The sequence below is a fragment of the Neltuma alba genome, unplaced genomic scaffold (assembly GCF_004799145.2).
Source record: "Neltuma alba isolate B1F8T4 unplaced genomic scaffold, ASM479914v2 tig00011468_pilon, whole genome shotgun sequence".
Classification (NCBI taxonomy): Eukaryota; Viridiplantae; Streptophyta; class Magnoliopsida; order Fabales; family Fabaceae; genus Neltuma; species Neltuma alba.
Window position 1 is genome coordinate 237,578 of NW_021636138.1, and position 23,003 is coordinate 260,580.

General features: G+C 34.0%; 4 protein-coding genes and 1 long non-coding RNA gene across 6 annotated transcripts; 1 reads left to right on the plus strand and 4 right to left on the minus strand.

Moving 5' to 3' along the window:
- Nucleotides 1-945: 945 nt before the first annotated feature.
- Nucleotides 946-4,589, minus strand: LOC114713785 (uncharacterized). Its single transcript, XM_028898458.1, has 7 exons — nucleotides 4,446-4,589; nucleotides 3,490-3,622; nucleotides 2,969-3,042; nucleotides 2,801-2,879; nucleotides 2,321-2,430; nucleotides 1,923-1,987; nucleotides 946-1,066 (listed from the first exon to the last, which is right to left on the minus strand). Exons 1-7 carry the CDS (start codon nucleotides 4,587-4,589, stop codon nucleotides 973-975), a joined length of 699 nt encoding a protein of 232 aa, XP_028754291.1. The 3' UTR covers nucleotides 946-972.
- A 1,228-nt stretch (nucleotides 4,590-5,817) lies between these two features.
- Nucleotides 5,818-6,982, plus strand: LOC114713793 (glycine cleavage system H protein, mitochondrial-like). Its single transcript, XM_028898465.1, has 4 exons — nucleotides 5,818-5,984; nucleotides 6,078-6,166; nucleotides 6,378-6,548; nucleotides 6,642-6,982. Exons 1-4 carry the CDS (start codon nucleotides 5,894-5,896, stop codon nucleotides 6,768-6,770), a joined length of 480 nt encoding a protein of 159 aa, XP_028754298.1. The 5' UTR covers nucleotides 5,818-5,893; the 3' UTR covers nucleotides 6,771-6,982.
- A 3,473-nt stretch (nucleotides 6,983-10,455) lies between these two features.
- LOC114713794 (BAHD acyltransferase BIA1-like) lies at nucleotides 10,456-12,083 on the minus strand. The gene has a single exon (XM_028898466.1). The coding sequence runs from the start codon at nucleotides 11,914-11,916 to the stop codon at nucleotides 10,552-10,554; it is 1,365 nt and encodes a 454-aa protein (XP_028754299.1). The 5' UTR covers nucleotides 11,917-12,083; the 3' UTR covers nucleotides 10,456-10,551.
- A 5,013-nt stretch (nucleotides 12,084-17,096) lies between these two features.
- Nucleotides 17,097-18,898, minus strand: LOC114713795 (vinorine synthase-like). The gene has a single exon (XM_028898467.1). The coding sequence runs from the start codon at nucleotides 18,868-18,870 to the stop codon at nucleotides 17,467-17,469; it is 1,404 nt and encodes a 467-aa protein (XP_028754300.1). The 5' UTR covers nucleotides 18,871-18,898; the 3' UTR covers nucleotides 17,097-17,466.
- A 2,815-nt stretch (nucleotides 18,899-21,713) lies between these two features.
- Nucleotides 21,714-22,867, minus strand: LOC114713778 (uncharacterized). 2 transcript variants are annotated; one of them, XR_003737383.1, is made up of 2 exons: nucleotides 22,795-22,867; nucleotides 21,714-22,012 (listed from the first exon to the last, which is right to left on the minus strand). It is a non-coding gene; the product is annotated as an uncharacterized LOC114713778 (long non-coding RNA). The 2 variants fall into 2 exon arrangements; XR_003737384.1 differs by lacking the exon at nucleotides 22,795-22,867 and adding an exon at nucleotides 22,681-22,717.
- Between the last annotated feature and the right edge of the window lie 136 nt (nucleotides 22,868-23,003).

Consider the following 23,003-nt stretch of genomic DNA (forward strand, 5'->3'; position numbering starts at 1 on the left):
GTTCCTAAAAAGATTATCATACCCTGGATTAGAAGGTTGATCGCACAAAGGCAGTTTGGAAACGCCTTTTTGACTAAACACAATCTCAGTGATTTATCACTTCGTTTAACCTTACTTTCAAAATAAAACAAAAAAGATTAAAATAACATCCTATCCAGTACAGTGGCTTTGGTTTCCATATGCATCTACCATCCTCGTACTATCTCTGATTATTAATATAAAAACTCGTTTAATTTTTATTTTAATCTTAAATATAAAACTTCAATCTAATTTCTCTTTTATATTTATCTATTTTTTTCAAGATAATTTTTATAATAATAGTAGTTCTAACCAGTATACTTTATTAATGAAAATATTTTAAGAAAAACAATACCTACTTATTACAAATAACTAATTTAATTAGTTTCTCTAATCTTCTCAAATCATTCAACTAACTGTTATATTAAGGATCAGAAATAATATTATTTATTGTACATTGTTACCCTGATGTTTTATTAATGCATCCAGCACCTCTTGATGTTCTAATTTTATTTATGGTTTGAGGTCATGAATGCACTATAAATAAAATTAAAGTATTGGATCACATGTGAGAGTGCTGACTATTACTTTCATGGGGGAAAATAAGCTACCGCATTTAACCTTTTGGATCCTGCTATGGCATGCCACTGTATACGCGTCAACTAGCTTGCCATGTATAAATTCACAGTACCCCAGAGACCAGAAATGCAGAAACAGGTATCCACAAGACAACATGCGTACCTCATTTGTAATCTTGATATATCAAACTATACAAAAAGGATATTCAGGGAACACAGATAAAATACAAAACCGGGGGGGGGGGGGGAACAACCGTGGTTGGTTACCAACTTCGAGAACATATAAACTTCATATTGGCATCGCATCAGTGTTAGCATGAAGAAAGGAATCGGTGGTTTTTCGTTTTTCATTTTCCTCTTTTTGGGAGGTGGTTGTTCAAAACTGTCCTGCTCTTATATCTCTATCAAGACGATCTGCATTAAGGGTCCCCGGAAGCTCTCTAAAGTCTTCATTGAAGATAGAATATGCGCTGCATGTGTTGGAGAGCAGAAATTAGTCAGAAACTATCAAATGATTTCTAAGAAATACACTTCGTATCTCCTTGAAATCCTTAAAATTACTTGGGTAATAATAGATGTCAAGAATTTCAGTGATTAAAACACGCATAACAAAGAAGAGAGGCTGCATATCAAGTGGCATTATGTTGATTAAGAAAGCACGTGTCAGTCAAGAATACTAACCAAATCAATATATGAACACATCATATAGGTAAACAAATGTAATGTAACCAATACATTTATATTCACAAAACACATATTGTGTCATCAAGAATACTGACCAAATCAATATAAAAACCTCATTTAGGCAATCGGTGTCACTAGTAAATTTATATTCATAAGAATATTATCTATATCATCAACAAGCTCCGATTAGAAAGATTTTTATTTTTTCCCATTTTTCTTCATATTTGCACATAATGGCTGGACTAGCTTACCTATAAAATCCCTTTGATGGGTTGAGAAAAATGAAAAAGTAATAAAACAAGTTTCAAGAGGTTTGATGATTTTCCAAATAAGATCCAATCTCCAAAACAACCAAATAAAATCCGAAGAGCTACAACAGCCAACAGTTCACACAATAAGCGTTTATAACTCCCACATATTACAAAGGGACTTATTAGATCTGTCATACTTTTTCATCCCCAACAAAAATCAATATTTTACCAAAATTCTTCTTCCCACCCGTTGGTATTTTTTCATTGTTTGATTCTTGAATGTTGCTAAAATGCACCATCCTTATTTGAACTTTTACAAATATACAAGCATTGATCTCACCTTGATTAAATTGTCATAATGTAACACACAACATTTTGGATCAGTTTATACCTGACGTCACCAGCTTGGCGCTTTCCGAGATTAAAGAGAATTAGAGAAAAGCCCGTAGCAATTATCTGTGGAGAAGTTGTGACAAATGATGAAATGCAACAAAAATAATATAAAGAGAATTAGAGAAAAGCCCGTAGCAATTATCTGTGGAGAAGTTGTGACAAATGATGAAATGCAACAAAAATAATATAAAAGCATGTAAATCAGATTCGTTATCAGTTTTGAATAAAACAAACCCTGGCCAAAAGATAATAAGAATAATAAAACAAGCAGGAAAAATTACAGGGAGACAAACATCAGTTAGAACAAATGCATGTCTGGAAAGATCATACAGTACATTCTGCAGCAGATCATTTAAAAGTCTCAAATATGGATGCAATGATAGGCAGTAGACTTACATATAAGGGTCCCAGATCCCATTTATGGGCAATGGGTGCCAGGATAAACCACATGATTGTGAAAGCCCATGCTTTCAAGCTCAGAGAGAATATAAACATCAAAATGATATCTATCAACGCAAAAGGAAGAAGTTCAGCAGATTATTAACGTTAGAAGAGTATACAGTAGCTCATTCATTATTGAGTAATTTAAGTTGCTGTCCCCAGGTGATACCCATACCTGAAATAACTCTTCAGATGATATATAAGTCTATCAATTGAGTGATTGTAGTTTTTAAATTTAAATCAATTGTGTCCTTATGCCAATATATGACTATTAAAATGACAGCAAAAGGTTAAAAACATTTATAACACTTAAAAGCTATGAATGCTCGAAAAATTATCATAATTAGTCCATGACTGACTAGACATTTTTCAGAGACCAAGCCACAACTTATTAAGCATATTTTGAATGAACATCATTAGAATGTTGATTGTTACCTGGAAGCTTCAAGTTATCGTGTAGAAAAGAGTAAAGCCTCTTCTTCCACCAACTTGACGAACGGGGAAGCTTAAACTTCTAGAGAAGTGGCAATCAAAGAAAGATTCTACTGAGTACAAAATTGACTTTATATTATTCACTTCAGACATTATTAAAATGATTTTTACCAGATCGTCATCGTCATCGTCATCATATCCATCACGAACTGGTGGCTTTGGTTTGACAGCAACAATTAAGGAATCTGAAACACTTACATGATGCATTGAATATTGAAATGTTATTATATAATCAATTGAATTGAATTAGCATTTTAAAATTGAAGTAACTGGACCTTCAAATAAAGTAAAAAGAAATGCTTGAGTGGATCTACTGATGCATTACATCTAATGAAATTCTATCTGCAATACAGGGCCATTAGAGATACGCTGCACGTTGACAACAAAACCATGAAAGGATTTTCAACATCAAAAGGCGTTTACCACAAAAAAGGCAATTATACAATGTATGCTGATTGTTCTTCAAATGTTTACGATTTATCATCATCCAAATTCCAAGCATGTTTTGATAAGTGCCATACTGCCACAGAGAAACTAAACTTTGCTCCATACTGTACGTAGATGACATAGGGCTAGCTAATGTAAAAGAAATACAATAAATTGATCGAAAAAGATACTAAGACAAAACCTACCTCCGTCATTGAGTTGAATGTACACATCTTCTCCATTCTTCATATCACATAATACATTTCCACGCAGGATAAGACTCACATTATCAATCGGTAAATGACCATTGCTGGCAACTAATCCTCTCAAATCACAAACCTAAAAATGATTTAGGAGAAACAAATTATAAGCACATTGTAAGAATTTGCAAATGAGCATTAAACTCATTAAGTGAAAGTATCAAATGCAACAATAATAATTAAGGTCCACCGAAATGATTTCCAGTAAAACATATTTGTCCTATGAAGCAATTTATAGACAACATGAAATTATTGAATGAGTAGATTGTTTGTCTACACTCAAAAAATATTTTGGGCTCAGGCTTTTGTTCAACACTCCACCTGAATTAAGTTCCTCACTATCCAAATAAGACTTATCTATAAGAAACGAACAAATGTCTTAGTGCTTGTCGGGAATATATATATATATATATATAAATATATATGATCAGTTAATAGTAAAATATGGTTGGAAAGATTCCAAGGCCACAGATGACACAATCTCAGTCAGGACGAATCTCAATAAGCCCAAGGTTCAAAATTTAAGAGCATGTAATTAACATGAGCAAGTAGTTGGAAATTCCAGTTATATGAAAACAATTCAGTCAATATTTAAAAAAAATTTAAAAATTAAAAAAAAAAAAAAAAAAGACAACGCAAATAGAACTTCCTCTTTCCGGGTGAGGTACTAATTTCCAGAAAACTAAACCTTTGAAGTTGTAATGATTCTCATACTTTGCATATTCATTGAATTCTTCAGATGGCCATTAATCTTTGCAGACTTAATTCCAAGATAAAAAAATAATTTCCAACGCAATCTGAAGCTATGTCATGCAAAGAGAAAACCACCTTTAACACCCTGGGAAAAAACCGCGAGCACCCAAAATTGCATTAAATGAAAGAGACCAAGTGCATCCAAATACCTTGATGGAAGATGGAACAAGAAGACGAGAAGGGCGTGCAGGGCCAATGGTTTTGAGGACGATTTCCGCCTTACTAATATTCTCGAATTCATGCCCATCGTTACCGCCAACAAGAGGATTCAACTCCTCCACAATCTCACCCATGCGCGTAAAAACTCAATTCAATCAATCGATTCCTCGCCAAATTTACTGCAAAACAAGCTCCAAACTGAGTACCAGGGTCAAAGGTTCATGGGGAAAAACCAAAACACGAACAGACAGCCGAAGAAACGACAGGAAAGGCAGAGCTGATCATTATTGCCTTATTGGCACTACATAGCATAATGGGCCTTCTCGAGCCCAATGTATTCCAGGCCTCTTCGTCTTGACCCACTATAAGCCAATTCAGCCGGCTGATTTGCCTTTGTTGAATGCCCATTACAGAAGCCGCTTTAGACCAGAAAATTAGTTATCTCCACGTAACAAACAGACATTATACTCAATTTCTTTTTCAGTTTAGAAAAATAATTATGATTTATGATACTACAACAAATGAATATATATAAATGAAATTTTTTATATATTATAAAATTATAATATTTAAAATATAATATTAACAAAAATATAAATATCCAATATTAAACGAATTATATACTATCTCTGGTACTCAATATAAAACCTAGTTGACTAATTTGGAGATATTAAAAAAATAATTTAGTTATTTATTATAAATAGGTGTTATCTTTCTTAGAATACTCTTGCTAATCATATATATTAGCTATAATATAATTACTATTTGATGAAACATTTAGTATGTGCACCTACTATAAAAAATACTTTAGAAAAAATGAATAAATATAAAAGATAAAGTATATTAGAGTTTTATACTCCTCCGATCCTTATTATAAGACCCAATTTGACTTTTTATTTGGTCCTAATTATAAGACCCAATCCATTTTCTCTCTTATATTTATGCATTTTTTTCCAAGATAATCCTTCTAATAATGATAGTTTTAGCCAATATACTTAATTAGCAAGGATATTTTAGGAATAACAACACTTATTTATTATAAATAACCAACTTAACTTACTTCCTTAATCTCTTCAAATAAGTCAATTGGGTCTTATAATTAGGACCGGAGGAGTATTTAAGATCAAATTAAAAGTCAAACAAACTTTTATAATAAAAAACGGAGGTTGTATTTTCTTTTTGAAAAAAAAATTAGCTTTTTTTTAAAAAAAAAGTACGGTAAAGAAAGGACAGAAGGTTAAAATGAACGAGTGCTTACAGTTTAACTACGGGGGAAAGCAAGAGATATTGTATTGAGGAGAGCGTGGCGGGGAACATGAGGATGAGGCATTCGTTGGCCACCATTCATCCAAGATAGAATATAACCTCTGTTTCAGTTTTATATTTCTCTCCCTAACCAGAGGCTCACACTCACAATTCCAACATCAGATTCGTACTAATGGCGCTCAGAATGTGGGCTTCTTCTACTGCCAATGCCCTCAAAATCTCTTGCGCTTCTCGCCCACATCTCGCCAGATGCTTCTCCACTGGTATTCTCATACATATATTCACTCATATTTCTTCTGTTTCATTGTTTTCTCCTTTACGGTACCAGTCATTATACAAATTCGTTCCTGGTTCAGTGTTGGATGGATTCAAGTACGCTTCTTCCCACGAATGGGTCAAGCACGAAGGCGCCGTAGCTACAGTTGGAATCACCGACCATGCCCAGGTTGCTTATTCTGAATATTCATTACGCATAATTCTGAGTATCTGCTAAAGATGTGAATTACTGTGGCATATATATTTCTTGTGGTGAACAGTTCAGTCAAAGTTGGTGTTTGCTAATCTTAGATTCTGCAGCCTGAAGTTCTTAGAAAGTGAACTTTGGGAAAAAGGGTAGAAATAGAATTAATTAGTAGGAATGTTATTATGTGTTGCAGGACCATCTGGGAGAGGTAGTATTTGTGGATCTGCCAGAAGCAGGTGGCTCAGTGTCTCAAGGAAGCAGCTTCGGAGCAGTTGAAAGTGTTAAAGCAACCAGTGATGTTAATTCTCCCATCTCAGGCGAGATTGTTGAGGTTAACACTAAGCTTTCTGAAGCACCTGGCCTGGTATGCAATTCTAACCTTCAACCCAAACATTATATTGTTCTTCAATGTCAAACATTATGTGATTATACTGTTTTATTGGGGGGTCTTTTGAAGGTGAACTCAAGCCCCTATGAAGAGGGTTGGATGATTAAAATAAAGCCCAAGAATCCATCTGAGTTGGACTCCTTGATGGGTGCGAAGGAGTACACAAAGTTTTGTGAGGAAGAAGATGCTGCACATTGAAGTTTGAACTTTGCTGTTGCTGGCTACTCTTGGGACTAACTCTTCTTCACATGTTTATGTACCCTTTGATCGGTTTTTGTTATTAAGCGCCACGGAATTATATTGCTCCTCTCATGATTTCTCTCCCTTCTAATTCTATTACCACTCTGTCACTAAAATGCCTCTGCTTAATTAACATGTTTCTCTCTATTGCATAATCCAAAAGACCAATAGTTCAAGAGCCTAAGTGATTTACACAAAAGTTTATCGGTCGCTTTTCAATCGTAATTTACAGAATATGGAGTAAGTATGTGAGAGGAGTTTTATCTTAGCTTACATGCTTATAAGTGATTTCAAACGCTAATCCAAACATAGCCTAAATCAATACGAGGGCTTGTCTGGTTCTGTTTTTGTTTTATTGCTTGCAGAACTGAAATAGAAGTAAATGAATAATTTGGAGAGCATTGAGAGCAAAGAATTGAGGAGCTTAAGAAATACTAACTCCGGTCTTTAATATAAGACCCCGTTTGACTTTTAGTTTGATCCTAATTATAAAACCCCAATTCATTTTGTCTCTTATATTTATATATTTTTTTCCAAGATAATTTTTCTAATGATAATAGTTCTAGTCAATACACTTATTAGCAAGGATATTTTAGGAATGACAGCACTTATTTATTACAAATAACTAACTTAACTTATTTTCTTAATCTCCTCAAATTAGTCAACTAAGTCTTATAATTAGGATCGGAGGTAGTAGTAGCTATAACACCATCACAATAGTTGCAAACCCAATGATCAGATCAGTCACATCCTCCATCAGCAACCATATGGTAAATAACATACAAGAGCTAGCTTCTTTACCCTCTTAATGAAAAGCACAAAAGATAAAAGCATGAGACTAGAAATAAAAAAGCTCAGGAATCGATAAATAAATGTCCTCTATATGATTTTGTTCCAAATTTCACGATCTTGAGAGTTTAGACATGTTTGTGCATCAGAACACATTCACTCAATAACAACAGAATAAATACTACATTCTTTTTGTCGACATAAAACAAAAGGGGAATCAGAAGCTTACATGCCTGAGCTGGAGGCGACGGCTTGACAGGCAACTGAGCCACCTTGCTTTGTTGCTGTAAACTGAGAATGAGCTCCCTATTCGCAAGTTGGAAAAGTGTACTTGATATGAAATTACAATAGCTACTCCAGCGGCTCTCCAATCACAACATTTTCCCTCTCCGTCGCTATAAGCCGCGACGGGTCTTCAGTGGAGTACCCCAACAAATCGAGAGGCTTCATGGTCGCCATTCCAGAAAGCAGCAGCAACGAAGTGGCAGGAAGCTTCATGAGCGACGATTAGGTGCTGGACGACGCATTTCGGCTCGGTCACCCGATGGATTCACAACGGTGACTCTTTCGGGGTGAAGGTCGAAGAAGAAGGATTAAGGAGGACGGTTGACGCTTTAGGTGTGATGTTCGTTTGGCTTAATCACAAGAACGTCACTGCTCATCACGATGTTAATCCTCCATGCAAGAAAGATCAAAATTTTGAGATAGTTTTAATAAAATTTATGTGTCCAGGTCAAGAAATTTTTTTATATGTATAGTTGACAAATTGTCTTTTTGTTTTTGGAAATAAGACAAAATGATATTAAAAAAAAAAAGATTTTTACATAGTATAATATGTTAAATCACAAATAAAATTGTTAAAAAAACCTAAGAAAAAATAAAGACACAACTTCACACACATCATGTAAAAGAAATCTTTAAGTAAACATAAAATTTTTTACTAAGTTAGAGCATCTTTTCAATAGTGATTTATATAATATAAAGCAAATATATAAAAAAATTTTTTTATCTTGATTTACGTAAAATGTGTTTATAAGTGATTTCAGTTGTATGATAAACAAGGTCTTAGAGTAGATAGCTCAGAAAGATCATTAGAAACCCGAATAAAAGGCTTCTAAATATAATTGATTGATAGTATTAGTAAGGAAGGACTTGGACCCCTGTAATAGTCATCTATCATTAAAATTTAAAAGAACTGAATATATGTGTGTTCGTGGGCGGGGGGTGTTTTAAATTCTTGGGTAGTCCATCTTGTTAAGTCCATTGAGATGGGCCGGGCTAGTTGTAACATTCGGATTATAAGAAAAGCCAGACAAGCCCAAGTGACTAATTAATAAGTTGACTCAAATAAAAATCAAGGGGAAATTGCAAAAAAAGACCTTGGAATTGTAAAAACGCAGATAGGGACCCTTGACAAATTCACTTTGGGTTTTGACAACTTCAGAGCATATTATTCTTGTCAAAACCCAAAGTGAAGTTGTCAAGGATCCCTATCTGCGTTTTTGCAATTCCAAGGTCTTTTTTTGCAATTTTCCCAAAAATCAATGTAAAAATACTGACAATATCTCAAATAAAATTTCCTTCAATGAAAAAATATCTATGCATAAAAAAATCTAATCTACGTCTAGAGAATTGGTCTCCGGTCGGTGTGTAGAGAAATAATTGCGGTAGGTTATGATGATGAGGCATGCGTGTGGTTTCTTTTCTTGTTTCGTAAATGAATATGATTTGACTTATCTTTAATTAATTCTTAGCTTAACAAATAAAATATATTTTCACACATTAATATAAATGTCATATACATGTGCCGTGTTGACCTTGTTTAATAGATTACATAGTGTTATTTATTATAACCCGGTCCTTAATATGAAAGATATTTGATTAATTGAATTAGATTAAATAAGTTAGGTAAATTGGTTAATTATAAGAGATATGATTTTTTTAAAAAAAAAAATACCATAATCATCATTCTTAATATCCTACCTCCATTTCTTATTTGATTATAATTGAGAGAATATTAATATGAATAATTTTAAAAAATTAATAAATATGAGAATTAGATCTTATATTAAGGATTGAAAGAATATATTTTATAGTATTATAAATTAATATATTGACTCAATAAAACAAGATTATTGCGTACACTCTGGACAAGTGATATTTACCTTCTCGTAATTCTGCTAGCTTAGGTTTCTTTTTATTAATTTTCAATAGTTTAAAGTAAAACGGCAAACTCTTGCGCTATGTCGACCTCGTAAAGTTGTAACAGCCATTTTCCCCCCAACAATGTAGCTGCCGGTAGGATGGTTTACAGGCTTAGTGATGAAGTAGCGTATATATCTATGTATATATGCATTAAACGCTGGGTCTTCTCTTCATTTCTATTTCAATGAAACAGTACGTGGAATTCTAATGACTTATTACCTACCTTTCATAAATTAAATTGAAACCGGACCATTCCTTTCAATAAAAAATTATAGAATTGTTTTCATACAGAAAGTAGGTATGCTTCATAATAAGTTAAACGGGATGTATTAGAATGCTCAAATACCTAAAAACACAAAAAAAAAAAAAGAGACTTTGATTATTTCAGGAAAAACAATATACTACCTCCGGTCTAATTATAAGAGCTAGTTGATTAATTTGAGGAGATTAAAAAAAGAAGTTAAGTTAGTTATTTGTGGTAAATATATGTTGTTTTTCCTAAAATATCCTTACTAATTAAGTGTATTGGTTATAACTACTATTGTTAGGAGGACTATCTTAAAAAAAATATATAAATATGACAGATAAAATAGATTGGAGTCTTATATTTAGGACCAAAATAAAAGTAAAACAAGTTCTTATATTAAGAACCAGATGTAGTATATATCAATGGATCGGAAAGAGGATAAATGCATAATATATATTTATTTATTTATATAAATTACGAAAAACACAGAATCAGAGATCAAATGACAATACTAGGATTGAGGAGGGCATATTGAAGCAACTCATGATGTTGTTCAAAGATATCCATTTCTTGTTCATTCAATGTCACCAGGGCTTCAACTCCATCATCTTTCACATCCATCAAAGCAATTGTATTACTCACCATCTTATTCACACTTGACATCCACACTGGATTCCCCCACCCGTAATCCACCTCGTACAATGGAAGCCTACACCAACTCGAACACTTGTAAACCACTGTCTCCTTCTCCTTCTTCAACATCTCTCCCCTCTCCTCCAGAAATTCCATTACTGCTTCAAACCCACCTCCTTCTTTGAACTTGCTTGCCTTCTTCTCTATGAACTCCGTCATCCCCTCTCTCATCTTCTTCACCACCTCATGCAATTCCATCTCTTTCTCTTCCTCAACCGTCACCGCAAATGGCCACACGAAGTTCCCGATGGCCGTCCCTGGCACTGGCGGCTCCATTCGGGGACGCAGATTCACGGCTTGGAACAGAGCCGATGGCTTAAACGACCCCGTTATGGAGCGGGAAGCTAACATCGCGCATCTCCATACTAGTGCTAGCACCACTTCCACACGCGACGGGTGGAACCGAATGTCCACGTCGGACTTGTCTCCTCCGATGAGTGCGGTTACCACTCTGCTCTTGAGCTCTCCCACCTTGGAACCGGTGAATACGAATCGTCTTGCGGTGAACTTCTCGGCCGCGATATTTACCGATGCCGACATCCCCGGAATGTCTCGCGGAGGAAAGAGAGAAGCACCGGGGCCCAAGTCAGGAACGCCTGGTTCAGGACGTGCACGACACGCGGCGGTCCAGCTCTGAAGGAATGTGATCAAGGCTGCTATATCGGCGATCTTGTGGGTGAGGGATATGCTCACGGCAGTCCCACCGCAACGGAACAACGTGAACCGTACGAGGAGCATAGAACCGTTCGACAATTCCATGGTTTCCTTGTCGGTAGAAGGTAGGAAGTGTTCGAGAGTATCAAAGTCCGGGTGGCTGAGGAAGTCGGAAAGATGAGTGTCCGTTCGAGCTTCCACATAGAAGACACCATCGTCGTTACAGTCGATGGTGGCCGAGTCATGGATGCGGCCAGCGAGAGGGTAGAAGCGGGTGAGTGTTTGGGCGAGGGCGTTTTGGAGAATTTGTGATTTGGCCAAGTAGTCGGAGAGGGGGCCGCCAGCGCCACCGCCAGTGGCGGCGTTGGAAGAGTAAAAGAGGGTCATATTACCATGGATGTTAGGGGAGAGCTGGTCAAGAAGGGAGAGTTTAAAGGATTTAAGGTGCGGTGGTGTGGATGTAGTTGGCTTGATACATTTTCTAGATATGATGTCAGTACTGCTGGCAGTGCTCATTTTCTTCAAGTGCTTCTTGCGTGGGGATCCTCGACGTTTATAATGCTTTGATTCAATCTTCCGGACCTCTCTGGTTATGATCAGGGTTTGTGTTTGTGTTTATATGTAAATATAATCGACCGATGTGATGTATTGTGTTAAAAATTTGACGTTTGCATAAGAATTAGGAAAAATTACACTAAATCCCAATTAAGAGATTTTATTATTATAAAGTCACTTGAAGTTCAAATTAAACTCAAGGTACAAGGGAGCTGTGCGGAGACTGCAATTGTAAATTAGTCATCATCCTCAACATCTTTTCTTATCAATTCCAACTCATTTATTTGTCAATTAGACCATAGTAAGCTTTTATTTAGAGCATTTTGACTTGTCGATTGGGTTATAACAAGTTGCGATGAGTAGACAAGTTAGAATTAACAAAAGAGGGTGTTAAGAGTGACAATCTATATGTCAATTGGGACAGAATGATTCATTTATAATGACAATTTCTTACCCACAGGTTTCTTAGAACTTGAGATTAATTTGAACATTTTAAGGGATTTTGCAGTAATAAAATTTGTTGTTCGAGATTTGAGTGTAATTTTCCTGAACAATTATTACCCCGCCATTAATTAGTTCGTTCTTAATTAAATAACCGAGTCAACCTGAACTATATATTAATTGTCATAAATGCATTAATTATATTGCTCACTAGAAGACATGTAGTATTTAATTTGAGGAGCATAGTGTTATTTATTTATGAGTGTGCGCAATATTATTCGCCGTCATCTCTTTGACAAGTTACTTAACTTGTGTGGTAAGAAAGTCATAAATTAAAGTTTCCCTTTATTCAAATTTTTTATTTTTACTTTTTTTTTGGCCGAACAAATTTTTTATTTTTACAGGAGTATAAATCACTGTTATTTACGTAAATATGGAAGGAAATATAATTATATAAGGAAAAATATGAGTGTAGAGATGAATATATTAATATTTGAATGTCAATATCAAAATTTTCAAATCACAAGACATCTTGAATTACACACACACAAATATATTAAGAACAAGAACAAATGAGCTTTTTTTTTTTTTATCCCCTAAGCATAGTTATCTTCTCATTAGAGGAAATCCTATTCTAGATATTATCGACTACTAAATGCTAGCATCCCTCTCAGTAAAAATTCAAACATTGGTTTGTTAGGTTGTGAGAGATTAAAAAAAGTTATGAACAGTAATAAATTTAAAACTTTTTCTTACTAAGAAAAACCTTAAATTTATTATTGTTTCGGTTATTTGTTTAGCTAGTATTTATTGTTGTTATAACTTAAAAATCATAATTTTCCCAATTTTTTGTTAGGACGTACATTACATTTATATTGTGTATTTATAAAACTTGGATAAAAAAGAATGAAAAAAATTGACAGTGTAGTTATATATAGTTCTTTTTTATGTTATTTTTTAATTCAACTTTACAATAATTAATTATAAAAGATCTTTACATAAATTAAGATATGTAAATTAAAGGAGTTAGTTTTCTACTCTTACTACATCTTTTCTAAATAAAAAATTCATTTACTTGATGGCTGAATTGTGATTAGCTTGCTGATTTGGGCAATGAGCTGTTATTATCCCATGAGGAAACGTCCTATTATAAAATTACTTGCAATACACACTTAATTATAAAATACCTATGAGTATGTTAATTTTCTTAGCACATGCAAGCGCCGCTTTATTCCAAGTCAAATCTTTAAACAAACACCCTAAGGATGTGTTTGGTACGAGGGATTTGGGAAGAAGGAGAAGGAGGAGAGGGGGGGAAGGATTTTAATCATTTCCTCTTATTTGGTAACATACAAATTTTAGGAGGGGAGGAAAAATTTAAAAAATTTTCTCCCCTTTCCTCTTCAACCTCCCCTTCAAAATTAGGAGGATTTGGAGGGAAATGATAATATTTTGCCATGTTGCGACCATTATGCCTATATTTTGTTATGTTGTGACTATTATGCCTATATTTTGTTATGTTGTCATCATTATACTCATATATTAAATAAAATAAGGGCAAAATTATCTATGTTAAAATATTTTTCCCCTTCCATTATGAACCAAACAAGGTAATATTAAAACTCCTCTCATCCCCTCCCTTTTTATAAATCCAAACAAAGTATTATTAAAATATTTTCACTCTCCTCCCCTCCCTTTCCCTCCATTAAAATTCTTTCCCTCCCCTTCCTCTTATTGAGCCAAACTGACCGTAATATAATTGTGGCAAAAATTATTCATATGTTTCAAATGAAAAAAAAATTAAGGAACAAATAGGTCAAGTTCATAATATTCATTATATTAAGTGTTTTAATCGCACATGACCATGTGTTTTTTTTATGTAGATTTATAATTAAATGCTAATAATATTTTAAAGCTAATAATATTTTAAAAATATGACATATAACCATGTGTCATTAGAGAACTTGACCTGATGGATCAGATATAAGAAATTTGACATAAGTATTGTCCAAAAATTGAATACTAATAAATTTTAAGACTTTAATTTATGAGTTAATTATGAATGTTCAGGTTTGACTTATAATAAAAATGACTAATTTGAATTGTAAATATCAAAATTTGAAAGTGTAGATATGCATGTTTGACTTGTAAATGCAAAATGTTTAGATCTATCTATATATAAATTTTTACCCAAAACCTATAGGTAATTTACCCCATAATTATATTGTCTATTCCTTTTCTTCTTCTTTATCATCACTATCGTCACTTCACAGTGTGAGTACTATTACAAAGTGATGATGATATCATAAACTTATACAAGTTATTTTGAATTACATAAAAATTAAATAAATAAATTTAATCATAATATATAAGTTATTATTTTGAATTATTACTAATATTAGCACGGTAATGTAGAAGATGCTTGGAATTTAAATCTCAAAAGATTAACTTAAAGACAATTAGGAACTGGTTGTGTTTAGAAGTAACTTATAAAATCTCAATGATGGATTTTATGCTTGTAATTTCATGGATTAATATTTACAACTCATTTTTAATGAGATTCTTCAAAATTTTACTGTCAGCAAATTAATTTTTTTGGTATATAATCGTCATGCTCCCAACGGTACGTAAACATTGTATAGTTTCGTAACTTTACAAGTGATATCATCTTTCAGTTAGATACGACTTCTTACCTGCTTTTGTGCCAAATGCATTGACCATTTATATATTAAACATAATCTTTTCGAACTTACATGTCGATAGTAATAAACTGATAAAATTCACGAATAATACAATTTTCCTATTACATATGGTGTCCAACTATTTATGATTGATTAAACAAGTAAACGTATGGGACATCTAAGATTTATGCAAACACGTATCAACAATTTATAATAATAATACTTCTCCAGTCCTAAATATAAAATTCATTTTGTAATGTAAATTATACTACAAAATAAGTCTTATATTTAGGATTAGAGGAATAGCACCAATACTGATAACAACAACAATAAAGGCTTAATCCGACGTAGGAAGCCACAGACGGACTAAGAATCACCTTAAAAATTCCAAAGTCTAAATCACATGCATTTCTCAGCCATGTTCCGCACGCACATTATACTATAAAAGTATTTTTTTACAAAACGAAACCGACTCTTTCACATATTTATTTCGTATACCATAAAAGTGCTTTTAAAATCATAGTTTGTTTTTACCCAAACACCCCCTCATAGTATTATATGAAAAGGAATGAATGAATAACATATTCTTCATCATGCATATTATACGACATGTATCATGATATATATGTTTGGCATTTAATTTAACTGTATAGACTATGCGTAGATAATTAATTTCCTGTGTTGACAGGAATACTCTACACAGGTAAAACTTAACCAGGACAATATATAATGACCTAATTTTTCTCTATATTACTTTTGTTAGAAAGCTGTTCACACGTGTCAAAGGTCTTGCTGCCTATTAGCATTAGTGCTCTCCTGTAAGTGGGAGGGTGTAAGTTTTATCCTGTAACCATTGATGAAGTTTGATTTTTAGAAATTATACCTACCCATAAAAAGTCCCGAGTGAAAGAAAGTTAAATGCTAAAGTCTTAATTAAGAAATTCATTTTTTTTTAATTTGACTTATAAATGAAGTAATTTGAGCAATAGATATAAAAATTTGACTTGTGAATATGCGATTTTAACATATAAATACAAAATTTTTTAGATATATCTGTATTTATTTTTTATCTGAGATTAATGTTGAGTAATTGTTTCGTTGATTCTCGGGCAAAAATACTGAAGATGGAACTTTTTGACTTGGCGTGCTGTAAGGTGCAACGTTTTTGGCTGGGTAGGGATGAAAACATATTAATATTGGGTCTGGTGGAAATTGCAGTCAGCTTAATGCTTGGTTCAAGTCAATGTTGGGCTTGAATTTTTCAGGCATCAGTCTCAACTCGGTTCGAATATGGCTCCATTATGACTTATTGGGTCAAGTACAACAGGATTCATTATTGGGTTCTATGATTGTGAAAAAAAAAAAAATTGAAAGGGTTATCATGTTATTGATTATATTTATCATTTTCTGGGATTGTTTAGATAAAAACCAAACTATAATTTTAAAAATAATTTTACAGTATACGAAATAAATATGTGAAGAAGTTTGTCTTGATTTGGAAAAAAGTGCTTTTTAAAAATACTTTTGTTTATTCAGTGTATGGCTATTGGTTCTGTAACGCGAGACCTACCTATAAAGTGAGAAGAAAAGAGGGAGAAAATTTAAAGAAAAACACCCAACACACAAATTTAAAACTAGACATGTGTGTTACACATATTAAAGAGAGTTTAACTGAGGATATATATTATTTATGTTAGAGGTGTTAAGTGTCACTAATTAATTAAAATGTGCTTTATATAAAAGTTCTAATATAACCACGCACGTGTGTCCTAGTGGTTATATCACTTGGTCCCTTAACCAATTGGTGGGAGTTCAAATCCCACCTTTAGATATAGAAAGCATTCATGACCAGCCGTTTACCCTAAATCCTGTGATGAAGGGGTTAGTCACGCTTACCGGTAGTGGATACCGATACAAAATTTATAAGAAGTTACACTATTATAATTTATGAATAATGTAACTTACACCGTGTTTCAAATCAAGAAAGTAAACATATAGTCACAGAATCTAGTTGGGAGCAAATTTTTAATGGGAAAAATAAAATACAATAAAAGGTAAATGCATATCAATATGGCATTGAAAGTTGAAGTGCTTGATTGTTTTTTTGCCAAATCCTACCAATTTTAGAATCACATTGCTTAAGTTGGTGATCGCATAAAAGATCCTGGCTTTGAGACAGTCATATATCTATGCATCCTAATCATAATATTTCATATATGAAATTAAAATGACAATATTGAAAAGCGCACATGGACTGCTACAAATTAAACTTTCACGCACCATAATATGTCACGCAACAAAACATTCATTGTCGTTAATGTATCCAACCGATCTGAAATATCAAACATCATATACCTGCTCTTTGTTCTTCAGAACATCAAAAAGCATATCACAGTGCCGCTCTGATAAAAGGTTTAGGTTTAGCAGTGTCAGAATGTGGAAGAAGATCAATACTAGGATTAAGCTGAGCAAAATGGAGCAACTCTTGATGCTGTTCAAAGATCTTCATCTGTTGTTCATCCAGAGTCACTAGGGCTTCAACTCCACCATCTTTCGCATCCATTAAAGCCACTGTGTTACTTATCATCTTATTGACACTCGACATCCACACAGGCTTCCCCCACCCATATTCCACCTCGTACAATGCCGACCTACACCAACTCGTACACTTATAAATCACTGTCTCCTTCTTCCTCTTCAACATCTCTCCTCTCTCCTTCAGAAACTCCATTACAGTTTCAAACCCACCTCCTTCTTTGAATTTGCTTGCCTTCTTCTCTATGAACTCCTTCATTCCCTCTCTCATCTTCTTCACTAACTCATGCAATTCTGTTTCCTTCTCTTCCTCCACCATCACCATGAACGGCCACACGAGATTCCCGATCGCTGTCGCAGGCACCGGCGGCTCCGTTCGGGGACGAAGGTTCACGCCTTGGAACAGCGCAGACGGCTTAAACGACCCCGTTTTGGGACGGTGAGATAGCATGGCGCATCTCCAAATCAATGCAAGCACCACCTCCACGCGCGACGGACGGAACTGATTATTCTTGTCTTTTCCGAGAGCGATTTCGACTATGTGTTTAAGTTCTCCCACCATGGAAGCGCTGAAAACGAACCGTCTCGCAGTGAACTTGTCGGCAATGATGCTTACAGAAGCGGACATCACTGGGATTTCTCGCGGTGGTAAAAGGGAAGCGGCGAGGCCCAAGTCCGGAACAGAAGGTTCTTTGGCTCCCCGACAGATGGCGGTCCAGCTCTGAAGGATTGTGAGGAAGGTTGCGAGATCGGAGATCTTGTGGCTGATGGAAATGCCTATGGCAGTCCCACCACAGCCGAACAATGTGAACTGGACAAGGAAGAAGGAACCGTTTGACGATAACATGGTTTGCTTGTCGGACGAGGGAAGGAATTGTTCGAGAATGTCGGGATCTGGGTTGCTGAGGAAATGTGAGAGATGGGTGGTCGCTTGAGCTTCAATGTAAAACATGCCATCGTCGTTGCAGTCAACGGTGGCCGGGTCTCGGAGGCGGCCGGCGAGAGGATAGAAACGGGTGAGCATCTGGGAAAGGGAGATCTGAAGAAGTTGGGATTTGGTGGAGAAATCAGAGAGAAGGGGGCGGTCAACGGTACCGGCGCCGGCATGGTAAGGGAAGAAGAAGGTAATGTTGCCGTAGATGTTTGGGGAAAGCTGATCTAAAAGGGAGAGTTTGAAGGATTTAAGGTGGGAGGGTGTGGGTGACGTTGGTTTGATACATCTTCTTGAGATGATCTCAGCTTTTATCTTAGCACCCATTTTCTCAATGCTTCTTCTGGTGAGTCTATCTTTTCCTTCTCTGCAGGTTTTGAGATTCATGTGTATCTATATACCAGTTCTTTTTCATTGATTTATGAAGACAATCCTATTATTCGAAGTAACTGCTAAATATAGACACATTTATCAATGAAGATTAGATTTGAATCTTAATTCAATACGTTGTGGGAAGTAACCCCTGTAACCTATGAGAATATATATATATATATATATATATATTCCCTTGAGAGGGGTTTTATATATACTCAACATGAATTGATTGGTGTCTATGTAATAATAGATTGAAGATACTGTGAATTAGGATTCTCCATAGGATCAATTGTGGATTAATCAAAACCTAATTAAATCAGGCTTTTTCTACGAAGTAAATCATAATTAGAAAAAAAATGAACTTTTTACCAGGATTCCATTATGTAATAAATTAAATCATCATTGATAATTATGATTAATAATAATGATAGTGAATAAAATCCACAAAATATTGTGTAATGTGGTTATGTTTATAGTTGGCAAAAAAATGTAGTTATATTTATAATTCCTAGGAGCAGTTAATTATCAGCTCATTGCAGAGTCGTTAGTCATGGTAATGCCATAAAAGTAGTACTATTTACTCTTATTAATGTAAAAACTAGTTTGACTTTTAATTGGGTCATAATATAAGACCTTTAATCTACTTTGTCTTTCATATTTAATCATTTTTTTTCAAAATAGTCTTTTAGTAGTTGCATATATTAAATATTTCATTAAATTTTAAAACTAATATACTTGATTAGCAAGAGTATTTCAGAAAGACAACACCTATTTATTATAAATAACTAACTTAAGAAACTTTATTGATTTACTCAAAGGTAAGTAGCTCTTATATTAAGGATGCGAGTTAGTACTCAGATCCGATCCCTTTTGTCCCACTTATAGGATAAAAATTTTAAGTTCTGCTGGGTTATACTTATAGATATTGAACAAAGATGCAGTATTTATTTTTTTTTGGCATGCTTTTGGTTTTTCTTTTTTTCTTTTGCTGGGTTAAATCTTATCCCTCCTTAATTGCAATAAGTTGTTGGCATGCTTTTGGTCTTTGTTTTTTTGGCCAACTTTTGGTCACTAATTTGGCTGAATCTAAAATTGAAAAATAACATATTTTTTAAAAAAGTTTAAGGATTAACTTCCGCTCCTAAACTTTGTAAAGTTAATTTTGTCAGATAATTAGGACTGAAGGAAGCACTGTATTATACAGTTGGTCATTAATTCTTTGATTGTGTACCATAAAATCCACGTCATATACTCAATTATTGATTTATCAAAGCATAATTCATTCTAATAACCATAACAATGTTATTAGTTGTGGTATATATAAATTCACAATAATCAGATTAAACGTAATAATAATATTCATATGCGTTATGAAGCTCAATTATTGTGATTTATTTATGAGTGCATGTTGGTGTGCTCTATTGAAAATGTCAAATTTAAAAATTAACAAGTGAGAGGATCATATCACGAGTTATTTCTTAATTAAATTAATTAATATCTTATTTTCTTGATTCGATTGGACAACTAATTATTCTTGTGTAGTGCTTGGTTTGACCAACTATAAGCTGCTAATATTCCGTGAGCGAGGAATATGGTAGTTAAATAAAATACTACTTCCCTATGTTACCTAAAGTAATATACTTGATTTTCTTAATTTTCTCTCATGGGACAGCATTAAGATTAAGGAACATGACAGGTACATCCCAAAAAAGTATCAATTTTAGTAACAATTAGGACCTGCAGCAAAATTTTTGTGGAAAGATGAAATTGTAAACTTTGGAGCATCAACGGTAAATAATAAGTTATTAAAATTTCAAATATAACTCTCAGTTCGCAATTGAAATTCTCATTTTCAAAAGTATTCGAGTCAATATTTATAAATTATTTTTCAGAAACTGCCTGGGATTATTTTAAAATGTTTTGGCAAACCACTTATTTTAGTCTTCCCGCGTGACATGCATGTTAACCACTTGGTTGCAAGATAATGCACATACAATAATAAAACGCGGCAATCATATTTCAGTAAACTTCCAAATCTCGTGATATATGTGGACAATTGGTTCATATTTCATATGGCTAATTAAACATATAACCCGCTTTTGTGGTCCACTGCATTTCTAACGTCTTTCTTTTCAAATACTATGTTGGTTACTTAATATAAAAACTAGTTGAAAGATTAAATTTAGTCCTAGGTTCTTTTTCAGTCTTTAATATAAGATATATTTAACTCATAGTGAACCAATTTATTGCGGACACAATTTTGTAAGATTATACCTCGAGAAGTTTTTCTTTGGGACCATTATCATTTAATTACGTAGCCGAAGTGGGAAATTGTTATGTCTTCCATGTGCGCTTTCATAAATGCTCTGTTACTTAAATAACATACTTATTGTTACCAAAAAAAAAAAACATACTTCCACTGAAAAAAAAAATATATATTTTTTAATGAAAAAAAACCTATTGTACTTATTATTAACTGGTTAATTGTGATTCTTGTTGCATTGGGCTGCACCATTTAAGCGAACTCAGGAAACAAATATGAAAATTTTGACCTCTAGAACATGTGAATAACACGATTTTTGGTGTGCATCGCGAATTGGAACTGAATTGTGTTTCTTGCAGTAAATGAAGTCCAGGGCCTACGATATAAAGTTTGTCCACATTCAATTTCTTTGCAGATGATCATTCACAAAGCTAGCAGATTTTAATAATTAATACTGAAAGCATGGAGGTAGAAGCAAGTTTACTGATGCAATCAGAAGAAACAAAAAGTGAACTCAAACTGCAAGCGGATATTAGCGATCTATGTCCGGATATATATTAGCCAAAGCCAAAGAAATAGACCTGCTTTAGATTATTCAATAGTCAGTGAAAGGCATTAAATAACATCCCAGAGCTCAGAATTTGGAGAAGGCGGCTAACCAATCTCCCTTGGTTTATATCACAGACAAAAATCACGACAGATCAGACGCAACAGTCAGCAGAATATCAACATGAAGTATCTTCAACGTGAAATAAAGAGAAAGCAGAGCTGGCAATTTACCCGCCACTTTGCTTCATCTGCCCGATCAAAATTTATTCAACATCTGGGATCCTGCATCTTTCAGAGGCAGTTTCAGATACTTGTATTTCAGAATCAGCATTTATATCATTTTTGTTTGTTTGTTTCTACTCATCAAAATGACCTAGAAGTTCACAATTTGCCAGTTCTATATATGTATGGCTGTGTAAACAGATTGAAAAAGCAAAGAAGATTGTTTAAACTTCTAGTGCAACAGGATCTAATCATCCGTGCAACAGTTTAAAAGGAAAAAAAATTGGCCGCGAACCAGGATTGAGAAAATTTATGGTAACTTTTATATTGATTGGAGCTCTTAGAGATTATAATACCAACTTGAAAAGTTTACTCAAAGCCTGACGCAAGACTTGAGTATATTTATAGATATTTTGGTTGATAAAGTTTGAGGAATGCAATTTTTTAACTTCTCTCTCAAGCTTTATTAGTGACTTCCATTTTTCTAGTGTTATGCTGTTTGCCTGTTCCAAATTGTCCATACCACGAAAATAACAGTAACTTCCTTTCATCTCATCATCAGACGTGAATCAACATAAAACTGGGCGAAAACTGTTAACACAGCATTAGACAATGTAATCAAAACACGATATTGATCAGAGTATCATTTCTCGGATGTGAAGAATACATAGGAACAACAGAATAATAAATTCAGTAACAATAGAAAAATAAATTCAGTCCAGACAAACCAGGAGTGACACATTTTTACTGCCAGTTTTGGAGTTGCAGCTGAGATCCACATTCAAATTGATCAGATTTTCATATCAGGTGATTCAGTATACGCAATTGAAATCAGTTCAGACCTAAACTTGTCATCCACATCACCATTTGACAGAGCGATTCCATCTGCCTTCTGCCTTTTAGACACAGAGATCAAATCCAGAGTCGTATCAGAGGAAGCCTTAGAGATAGCAATAAGATATTCACGTGCCAACTCAGAACACGTCTTCTTGCTAAGTGATGTGCTATCCATATAACTTTCTGCTTCCTCCTGCAATTCAAATTTGGTTTC

Excerpts from the sequence above, each read along its gene's own strand:
- LOC114713785 (XM_028898458.1), bottom strand. The coding sequence starts at position 4,589 with ATGGGTGAGATTGTGGAGGAGTTGAATCCTCTTGTTGGCGGTAACGAT. Across the intron at positions 3,043-3,489 it reads CATTCAACTCAATGACGGAG|ATTCCTTAATTGTTGCTGTC; the intron begins GTAGGTTTTGTC and ends TAAGTGTTTCAG. Across the intron at positions 1,067-1,922 it reads CGCCAAGCTGGTGACGTCAG|CGCATATTCTATCTTCAATG; the intron begins GTATAAACTGAT and ends CAACACATGCAG.
- LOC114713793 (XM_028898465.1), top strand. The coding sequence starts at position 5,894 with ATGGCGCTCAGAATGTGGGCTTCTTCTACTGCCAATGCCCTCAAAATC. Across the intron at positions 5,985-6,077 it reads CGCCAGATGCTTCTCCACTG|TGTTGGATGGATTCAAGTAC; the intron begins GTATTCTCATAC and ends TTCCTGGTTCAG. Across the intron at positions 6,167-6,377 it reads GAATCACCGACCATGCCCAG|GACCATCTGGGAGAGGTAGT; the intron begins GTTGCTTATTCT and ends TATGTGTTGCAG.
- LOC114713794 (XM_028898466.1), bottom strand. The coding sequence starts at position 11,916 with ATGAGCACTGCCAGCAGTACTGACATCATATCTAGAAAATGTATCAAG.
- LOC114713795 (XM_028898467.1), bottom strand. The coding sequence starts at position 18,870 with ATGGGTGCTAAGATAAAAGCTGAGATCATCTCAAGAAGATGTATCAAA.